Consider the following 11,338-nt stretch of genomic DNA (forward strand, 5'->3'; position numbering starts at 1 on the left):
TCTTTATATTGGCAATTTACCGTAATATTTGGCTGTCTAAACCTTCAATTTAAATCTTCACCCTTTACTCAAATACAGCAACACAACCTTACAGGTCTAAATCCATATAACAAGTGACCAAAAATCTCAAAATCTGATATATCTATTGAACTATACAAATTCTCAGGCTATAGAATTACCATGACCAGAAACCATGAAATAACAACCATAGAAATATATCAAATACAGTATACAGAATACAATAAAGCAGAATTTCAGGAATTATTCCTTACATACCCGCCCCCTAATTGAGAAACTCAATTAACATAATAACGATAATGTCCAAAAACAAAAACCTATTCTTGACTGTTAAGCACGATGAATCTAAAGTAACAAAGAGAATCTAAAGTTTAATTTCATTTTCGACGAGAACGCACAGCTTATCAATAGGACGCTGAAAAATAGTACCCTTTGCCGTTCTTACTGAAGCCGAACGAACAAAACCTTTTCGATCACGATGGACTTCTGAAATACGCGATAGAGTCCACGAGTTACGGATGGATCCATCGACGATGAAGACAATATCTCCAACACATACGTTTCGTTTCGCAGTATTCCATTTACTGCGAATCTGCAGGAGATGCAAATACTCAGATGTCCACCGCTTCCAGAAAACATTCGCAATATGCTGAACTTGCCTCCAACGACGTCGAGTATATAAATCGGATTTGTCAAATAGTCCGGGAGGAAAAGTAGATCCTTTGTGTAACAGTAATAGGTGATTCGGGGTTAAAGGTTGTAGATCATTTGGATCATTTGATAACGTAGATATAGGTCGACTATTCAAAATCGACTCGACCTCACAGAACAATGTGGATAAATTATCATCATTTAGATTTGAACCTTGTTCTTTCATCAATGAAAACAAGATTTTACGGACGGAACGAATGAGGCGTTCCCATACACCTCCAAAGTGACTCGCACCTGGAGGATTAAAAATCCACTTGACATTGTTCTGCAATAAGAAATCATGGATTTGGTCCTTATTCCAACAATCAATATTCCTCTGTAGCTCTCGATTGGTTCCAACAAAATTGGTTCCATTATCAGATCGAATTAGACGTACATTTCCACGTCGTGCGATAAATCTGCGATAAGCGTTAATACAACCAGATGTGTCCAGAGTAGGCGAGACCTCCAAATGAACAGCCCTAGTTACCAGGCAGGTGAAGATAACACCATAACGCTTCTCAATACAACGACCCCGTTTTACCTCAAACGGGCCAAAGTAATCTGTTCCCGTATTAGTAAATGGCGGATTGTCAGGCAACAATCGCTCTTGAGGAAGATCTGCCATCTTCTGATTACAAACTTGACCACGGTACTTTTTACATAAAACACATTTCCTCGTTATATCCTTAACCAGTTGATTAGCCCTTAAAATCCAGTAACGCTCGCGCAATCGGGCTAACATTGAGCTTTTACCAAGATGCCCGACCGATGCATGAACACTCAACAATATCAATTTCGACACATGAGAACATCTAGGCAATACAACCGGATGTCGTTGTTCATATTCAAGAAAATATGCTTTTCTCAGCCGACCACCAACACGGATTATATCGTCTTCTAAAACAGGATCTAGTTGATACAATTGACTACCTCTGGGAATCAACTTTCTATCATTTGAACGGAGAATCACTAATTCTTTCCTGAAATAATCTTCCTGTACGCATTTAATAATTGCCAGCTCGGCTCTTTGAAGATCATCAGTACTCAGCTTATTGGTATTCAATCGTTCAGCATTAGCGTTTTCACCAGAAAGACGTTTACTTACTCTCAACAGCAAACAATCTTTCAACCTTAAAAACCATGCAGCGGCACGTTTGAGTCTATGCCAGCTTGAGTAGTAGTTAAATAGATGTTTTATAGGATCATCATCAGAAACCGAAAGTACAGCATTAGAAGTCTTCTTCAACTCAACATCATCATCACTCAGGGACCGTAAAACACCGTGTTGACATGGCCACTCAGATATTGGCTTCCAAAGGAACTCCGGGCCGTGTAACCATACTACTGAGTTTTGTTCTATACAATCCAGTGACAAACCCCTAGACGCATAATCTGCTGGGTTCAGATGACCATCTACAAACTTCCACTGCTGAATACTTGAACCATCTCTAATTAAATTCACTCTATTCGCTACGAAAGTGTGATAACGAGCAGTCTCATTAGCAATATATTTCAGTACTGCAGTGCTGTCGCTCCAAAAATATACATTTGAAACACTGTACTCCAATTCTTCCAACATCATCTTATTCATCTTAATCAGTAATGCAGCTGCAGCTAATTCCATCCTAGGAACTGTCATTTTCTTCAAAGGAGCTACTCTGCTTTTAGCAAATATAAAACAACAATGTACTTGACCATTTCATCTTCAAGGCGCAAATATGATACAGTGCCGTACCCAACATCACTTGCGTCCGCAAAATGATGCAGCTGACAAGATTTCGAAGAACCATGAAACCATTGAGGTTTGAAGCATCGTGATATAGCCAACTCTTCAAGGCCCGGTAAACCTTCCTGCCATTTCTCCCAAACTTTCAGATATTTTTCAGGAATTTCTTCATCCCATGAAAGCTTCTCTCTACATAAGTCCTGTAGCAGAATTTTCACCGGCAGTTCATATGGGGCAGCAATACCCAAAGGATCATAGACTGTGCTGACCGTTGACAAAATCCCTCTGCGTGTATTTGGTTGATGCTTAGAAGTTATCCTGAAGCCATAAGTGTCGTTCTCTATATTCCAGTGGACGCCCAATGCTCTTTCTGTTGGCGAACCAAAATCCAGACTCTTCAACTCCTTGCAAGATTTAGCAAGCTCTTCTTCTGGCAAACTTTCAATTACAGAACGATCATTACTTACAAACTTGGTGAGTCGAAAGCCCCCTTCTTTACACAGAGATATCAGTTTCATCACAAATTCTGGATTTTGACCATCTTGTACACGAGACTTCAAACAGTCATCAACATAGAAGTTTTTCAAGACTGTATTGGTAACTTCTACTTCATACTTGCTAACGTTGTCAGTGGCTGTCCGGCGTAAAGCCCAGTTAGAACAACTCGGGGATGAGATTGCCCCAAATAAGTGAAATAACATACGGAATGGTATGGCTTTCTTGTTCAAATCACCATCCGGCCACCATAAGAATCTCAAGCAGTCTTTATCATCCGGTGCAACCCTTACTCTATAAAACATAGATTCTATATCTGCCATTATTGCGGTTCTTTCTTGTCTGAAACGTATCAACACACCAACCAAAGTGTTAGTCAAATCTGGCCCTTGTAACAATTGAGAATTCAAAGACACTCCACCATAAAGTGCAGGACAATCGAAAACGACACGGACTTTTTCAGGTTTTTTGGGGTGATATACCCCGTGATGAGGTATATACCATATACGACCATTTTCCAAACGCAAATCTTCATTAGGAACCTGTTCCGCGTAGCCTTTAGCCAATATATTGTCCATAAAGACATTATAGTCATGTCGAAACTTGTCATTTTTCAACAGCTTATTTTCCAGATTTGACAGTCGTTTCTCAGCATGCCGAATATTATTGGGAAACCTCAAATTCTTGTCACGCCATGGCATTGGTAATTGGTACTGTCCATTCTCTATTTTTACATTGGACTCCATCATCGTCATAAATTTATGATCTTCAACTGACCATTGTTTTTTATCTTCAGCAATTCGCTCAGGAAAGTCAAAATCTATAGCTTCCTGAACCAATTGATCAAGAGAACTCACAGCACAGCTGATTTTGTCAACAGTGTCGGTAACTATATCATCGTCTTCATCACCAGATCTAATAACATTCCAGGCGACCCATCCTAGTCTAGTTCTGGAAGCATGTGGTGATCCAGCTGGGCCTGTCCGTAACTCGAACGGTGTGTATGCATCCGCAATATTATTGCCAATCAACAGACCAATTTCTGCATCTATCTTAGGCAATTTAACATCACTCATGTGCGACCATTTACGGATGTCATCTTCTGTTGGCACATGCAGTGGTGAAACTGGCATCTGCTCTGTAGTATAAACAGCAGGCATGAAAACTACGTCTTCAGTTTCCAAACCTCTGACTTCTAAACAATGAACAATCTGAGTATCAAGCATTGTAGACCTCGCCATAGTGTCGAGATTCAATCTCACTTTCTTGCCAATACCGCCGATCTGCTTCAACAACGACGAAGTACAAAAAGAAATACTACTTCCAGGATCTAGGAAGGCGAAAGTTATCACTTCTGGAATTCTTCCCTTCACTTTCACTCTAACTGGAAGTATAGCCATAGTACAGAATCCATCTGTCTTCTTTTCACCATCATTTATGGCGCCACAGGGAATTCCATCTTTTACATCTGATATCGTGTTCTGATTATGATCTCTTCGTGTCATAATTGCTGGGTTTTCAGGAAGTGACCTAGAATCATCATGCAGTACACTTGGATGCAACCGTTTACATATATCACAGTTCATCTTCAATCTACAATTTCTCTTCTGATGTCCAGATCGGAGACAACCCCAACAGAGGCCTTTTCTTTTAAGAAAAGATATTTTTTCTTCAAAGACCACATTAGACAGGTCTTTACAATCATTTAATACATGATCGCCAGCGCAGTATATACATGGTTTCTTCAATGCAAGATTAAATGAGTTTTGTTGATTCGTATGAGAAATGCTCCCCGTCTGTGCAGCAACAGTATTTCGGCTACCCTGTGATATTCGCAGAGACTTTTTGTCTTTCTTCTGATCTAACGCAGCAGCCATCATATCTTTACCAAAAATCGGGTCGTTCACCTTTTTTGACTCCTTCCGTACAAAACTCACTAAGGTATTCAGATTTATAGTATTACCAGCAGAGCGCGTTGTCTGTACTGTACTATAGTTCTCCATCTATCTTGAAGCGACCATGGTAATTTACCCACCAACTTCCTCAGATTGTCAGGGTACTCAAGAAGTTTCAATGCATCTATATCTTTCACAGCATTCTCTACTTCTAACAAGAAAATCGAGAATTCGTCCAAGCCTTTACTGTTGTCTGACTTAATCATAGGCCAGTTTATAGCTTTCTTTAACAAAGCATTTGCAATGATCGCCGAGTCACCGTATCGTTCTTCAAACTCTGTAAGAACAGCTTGATATCCTCGTGTTGAACCAATATAGCTAAGACCTGTTACAATTCTATTTGCCTCACCAATTGTGAATTGTTCGAGAAAGTTTAGCCGTTCATCGTCGTCGTCCGTATTCTCAGCAATTCTAGAATTGAACTGACGGATGAAACGCCGGTATTCAAGAGGATTTCCGTCAAATTTTTTTATTTCAACAAACGGCTTTTTGATATGCTTCACAATCGAATCTAGACCTCTTGGTTCCGCATTAACAACGCTTCCGACATCAGATGGCATGAACGTAGTAGCACGTGGATTCAAAGGTCTGTAAGAACCATCATTTTCAGCTATTTCATTTTTCAGAAATGTAGGAAATGGTTCGGGAAGGAACGATTTATCATCAATCATTGACTTATTCGATTCCCTATCTAAAAGTGTTTCAATCACGTTACTCTTCGCTTCACTAACTTCCAGCTGCGTATTCAAATCTAAAAACTCTTCTTGTTGTTTCAGCCGCAATTTCTCAAGCTCAAGAGTCTGTTTTTTCTTCATACTATTCAGCAAGACATTAAGCTCTGCTTTTCTCTGTTCTTCTTTCAAACGAGCAGATATTATGGAGCTACCCTTACTCAAATCAGAGCGTACTGAACTAGCTTTTGATCTAACAGACTTCCTGGATTCAGCAGACCGTTTCGATCTTGCGAGTACCGACAAAGTATTTTCAGCCGCCATTTTGACTTGGTTGAAGTATGTATTCATCTCGTTACTTTCGACCGACAAATTCTCTTTTTCTTTAGAACTGAGTAGAAGACAGTACTCATCTGAAACTTGCAAGAAATTCTCGTACGTCTTGATCCAGTCTTTGTATGAATTCTGGACAACATCATAGTCACTGTGCTCAATAACTGACAGAAGAGTACTAGACAGGTTGTTCAGCTTCTTCAGGAGACTTTTTCTATCTTTCAGTTTATTCTCCTTCTGGTATTCGACACCTTTTTCGGTCAGCGACCTATTTCTTGTTTCTTTTGGCCTAACATCTTGTTGGCCAGTTGCTGCTGTAGCCATTATTACGTTAATAAAATGTGAAGATCAACCGATACGTAAGATTCATGTTCCGTGGCAAAAAATCATTAGGACATTTATTTTCAGACGTCACAAACACGGATGCACGATTAACTACAAACAAATAGAAAATTACCATAAATAAATTTGTATAATTATTGACATAAGAGAATATCTTTATATTAGCAATTTACCGTAATATTTGGCTGTCTAAACCTTCAATTTAAATCTTCACCCTTTACTCAAATACAGCAACACAACCTTACAGGTCTAAATCCATATAACAAGTGACCAAAAATCTCAATATCTGATATATCTATTGAACTATACAAATTATCAGGCTATAGAATTACCATGACCAGAAACCATGAAATAACAACCATAGAAATATATCAAATACAGTATACAGAATACAATAAAGCAGAATTTCAGGAATTATTCCTTACAATTAGATTGATAGTCCGATGCAAAACCGTCAAAGTTACTTTGAAATCCGACTGAATGTTGATTTCTTTGCAGACTTTGGCTGCATTCGTTGAATTTCCGCAACAAAAAGTTCCGATATTCATATTGGTGACATTTTTCTCGAAGAGAAAATATCCATCAGGGAGCTCCACTGATTGCATTCGAAAATCACGTTTCTCATTTATCAAAAGCGATGGCGATTGTGTCTGCATCGTCAGACCAAGAAGATATTTGTACCTTTTTCCATTTTCTCTTAAACGCGCGATTTTAACTTGAGGATAAAGTTCCTTGACTTTTTTCGTTAACTTTACTGATGAACATGGAATTAGTTTTAAAATATCTTCGTATTTCAACTTCGAAAAATTGCTTTCTTTACAATTTTTCAGCAACCTGTAAATTGTAAATACAGAGAAATGGGAAAATGCACAACTATGTATATATGGGTTCATCATTTATTACATACGTGTGAGAGCATATTTTGTTACCACAATCAATTGCAAAGTTGTAGCTCATAGTTGAATATTGAATTTGTAAGATTGTTGAGCATTTCAACCCCTTTCCAAGTGACCCCTAGTTTACATAATGATAAATGAACGATCCCCAACTGATCAAGCTAGTGCAGCGGAACTTTATATGATCTTTTGCGTGCGAAATAAATGAATGAACCCAAATCATACGCCTACTTGGTTCCATTGTTGTGAGATTGACTGAATTGATTGAATGGATATTCGAACAACAGTGGAATCAGAGTCGTGTATTATTTGAACCTGCAATAATTTTAAAAGTATTCGTGCAGGAAAGGAAACCAGCTGAGATAAAACCTGGTATAACAATACGTCCTCACTTGCCAGGGTTAGATTACCTGCTGATGAAGATCATGTGAACAGAAACGTGGCAAACACTGGTTTTCGATTTCGAATTGCTAGTTATCCAACTGATAACTTGTGTCTTACAATAAAATGAAAATAAAGATATGAGAATTCTTGTGTTAAATCTTTTGATAAAACTTCAATGTATATAGGCCTACAGATCAAATGAGGATGCTGAAAGGTTGAGGAGTGGATTTCTCCATATCAAAGTTCAGGCCTACACGCATGGTAGCATGCTCATGTAATGCCATGTGCTGAAACTTGGTAAAGTTGACTCGTCGTTTTCAAATGTTCATGGACTTGCCTCGGACACCGATTACTAGTGAAGTTTGAACTTGTTGGATACAACCGACCACCTCGTGCGCTGCGTCATTCCAAAATCCCGTTTCGAATCCAACGGATTATTCAAAAGTGGCGCATGCGCAATAATAAAAATTAAAATCCCGAAATAGATAAAATAGACCGTCAGGTAGCGACTCCTGGCATTACAATTGTAGTTACGTGTTCTCGAACGTAGGAGAGATCGTCTGAAGTATCAACGATGAAAACTATAACACGGAAAATATTTGAGAATAACTTTCATTCAAATGCAATTCTTAATCTATGAATTATATAATTGATCATAATTTATTCTTATTAAGTTATTAATTTCATATGAATCATAATTTGACAATGAATATCGGTCTGTGAATGTGTTGACTTTTCATGTTGAAGTTTTAAACATGATGACGTCATCAGGATGTCACGTGACTGTCCCAACTTTCTGGCTGAAAATTTAAGTACAGCGGAGGCCTGGCGTTTCATCCCTTGTGATTTTATATAGTAAAGCGTGACGACCGTCTGATACTGACCCTTATCAGCCAATTGTTTATCGGAACTTAATAGCGGATAAATATACAACATTAACACAAGGTATTTCTGTGATATTTTGAATTTATTTGCAGTTCATATTTAGCGCCATTCTCGCGAGATTATTAACAACCCGGAAGTAAAATCCAAGCAACCACATAGAAAACACGATCCAAGCCCATCGCCAAACCCCTGTGTGTAATAGCCGTCATCTTGTAGCCTTTTAAATAGATCCAACCAAAAGTTAACGCTTTCTTTACGTAGAATACCCCACCACATCTCTATTATCTGGTTTGCTGTGCTTTTGCCCCTCAGATAACTGTGATGTTCAGCATATCATTCGTTGTGATCGCTTCTGAGAAATATTTGCATTTGCTGGATAAAAGTATTCTCCGTTCCATCATCTGCCCTTAATCTAGATGGGCAACCGCCTTTGGACTCTATTGCCTCTAAGAAATACCCAGATATGACACGGGGATCGTTGTTCGTTGTCCAAACTTCCAACCAGATAACTAATCTTGAGAATCCATCAATGGATCCACTTACACAAAAACAAAACGGTTTAAGCTTATCATATCCGTGGACATGCCAAATTGCGTTAGGCCCAGGATTTTCATACTAACGCCGCTGGAGTCGTTTTGTTATTCTTTGCTTCACTCCTTCTGGGTCTAATATGCCAAGCAGCAGTCGCACCATGCAATTCTCAGGCCATGTTGTGTACACTTTAAGTGCATCCATCGATATCCATGTAAATGACCCGATTTCTGCAACTGATGTATGATATACAGAGCTACGGTGATGATATCGGAGTAATCTTTTCTGCGGAACAAACCCAACTGAGCTCCTATCCGTCGCACAGTACGGTTACTAATTTTGATATCAAAATCCTTACACAAACAGTATTGTATTTCTGCGTTGCTGAAACCCAGTAGAAAAAGTTTCCTAAATATCTCATGGCGATCCATTACAGTTAGTATTACGAAATGGGTACAGCGTCTACTCTTTCTCTTAAAGGCCGAGGAGTATGGATGCTAGTTAACCGGGTGGCAAATACTTGAGATCGGCCGTCCCACTAACTACAGTATCTTGTTTATAATGTTTAGAGTGAGCGAGGTTGGCACACAACAGAAAAGCAGGTCACACACAGTTAAATTTGACAAATTCATAAAAGTTTTCATATCAAGTTCTAAACTAATTTTAAGTAATCTAGTCATAGTGGGAATGAAAATCTGATGCTAGCGATCTTTTTTTGAAGAGATAGGGCCAAGATTAAAGATTTTAGAGACATTTCAAATTTTTTGAAAATCATTAATTTTTATCCGATTTCGATGAAATTTGGACACAACATTGATGGTAGATAGCTAAACAAGTGTACGAAATTTCAGACTGATCCATTGACCATGAAAAAAGTTCTGATGTTGCCAAATTTTGGTACTATGAATGAGGCTATGTTTTGTTTATGTATACTGATGACAATAGGTATCAAATTACTGTTCATGTGCTCTGTGAGCTACACTAATTCACTGGATAACTCCTCCCTCTATGTCATTCAAAGATTCAAATTTTGAAGGAAATACCAACTAAAAAGCTTAATTTCTCGTAGAGGAGGGCCTAAAACACATTTTTGACTGCAGAAATGAATATATTACACATTAATACATATGTCTGACAAAAAGGAGGGTCCAAATCGGATAACTGACAGAGAAAATAGGAGAATTCCAGTTTCAACCGTTGGAGCTCTCCACTGCACTATTGCTTCATGGGTACTGCCATCTTTGACATTGATTGGGCTTTTATACTGCTCCTCGGCCTTTAATATAACAACTCGAAAAGTCATTTTGTGAAGTCGACTTACAAACTCGAAAAGTCGACTTTTTAAAGTCGAAAGGTCGACTTATTAACTCGAAAAGTCGACTTTTTAAAGTCGAAAAGTCGACTTTTCGAATTTATATTTTTTAATATTTTAATAACTCGAAAAGTCGACTTTTCAAAGTCGAAAAGTCGACTTATTAACTCGATAAGTCGACTTTTTAAACTCGAAAAGTCGACTTAATAGCGCGAAAAGTCGACTTTCTAAGCCGAAAAGTCGACTGAAAATAAAATGTTGTCATTGGCCGCATTGCTCTTCCGTAATGATCCGTGTATACTGTAGATAAATGAAGAAATCCCACACTTCCCCACTAGAAGCAGTGTGTCAAAACTAGATAAACAGAAACCACAGCAATTCTAAACATTTCAGAGTAAAAACAAATTACATGAATGTAACTAAGTGAAGTGGACTGAAAAGAGGGTGGCGATAACAGAGTGACACATAGTGACCCAAATCTAATAAAGAGTTGATGTGTCTGGATAATAATTGGTTATGTGGAGAAAAACCAGTATTTAAATTGGAAGATAAATTTGATTTCGTAAGTGTTAAACGTATTTACATTATATTGTATAATCAATTGTGTTTTTGCACTTGAAATTCATTAAAGTTGATAAACCAATGATTACGCGGATACGTGTTAGTACAGTTCTTATTATGTATCCAATCAACCATTAATCATGTTATTTGTAACTCAAGTGCATATTTCTATAGATATCCCACCAAGCGTTAACGCTTACAGACTAAGTAAGTAAATCTTAGTATTTTTGTCTATAAAAGAAAAAACTGTATTTTCCGTCGCTTTCCCCATCAGTGAATTGTATATAAGACCCTACCACTACTTGAGAACGAAATCGGTTTCAGCTATGTCTCGCTTTCTACGTTCAAAGGTAACTGCTGTGTATTTTATAGGTGAATCAAATCAATGGGACAAGCCAGACCGAACCTAGTAATGAGGTATCTATCGATAATGTAATCCTCAAGTTGTTTCAAAAGACATCGGGAGCCACAACAACAGTCAGTTTTGGTAGTATGTACTTGACATGTGTCAAAATGATCAGCATGCTAAACCAGAG

The 11,338-nt window shown here is 38.1% G+C and overlaps 2 protein-coding genes across 2 annotated transcripts; both read right to left on the reverse strand.

Moving 5' to 3' along the window:
• Positions 1–382: 382 nt before the first annotated feature.
• LOC141910309 (uncharacterized) lies at positions 383–2,350 on the reverse strand. Its single transcript, XM_074801042.1, has one exon. The coding sequence runs from the start codon at positions 2,348–2,350 to the stop codon at positions 383–385; it is 1,968 nt and encodes a 655-aa protein (XP_074657143.1).
• A 14-nt stretch (positions 2,351–2,364) lies between these two features.
• On the reverse strand, positions 2,365–4,809 carry LOC141910310 (uncharacterized). The gene has a single exon (XM_074801043.1). It carries the CDS (start codon positions 4,807–4,809, stop codon positions 2,365–2,367), a length of 2,445 nt encoding a protein of 814 aa, XP_074657144.1.
• Between the last annotated feature and the right edge of the window lie 6,529 nt (positions 4,810–11,338).

Source organism: Tubulanus polymorphus, chromosome 8, assembly GCF_964204645.1.
Source record: "Tubulanus polymorphus chromosome 8, tnTubPoly1.2, whole genome shotgun sequence".
Classification (NCBI taxonomy): domain Eukaryota; kingdom Metazoa; phylum Nemertea; class Palaeonemertea; order Tubulaniformes; family Tubulanidae; genus Tubulanus; species Tubulanus polymorphus.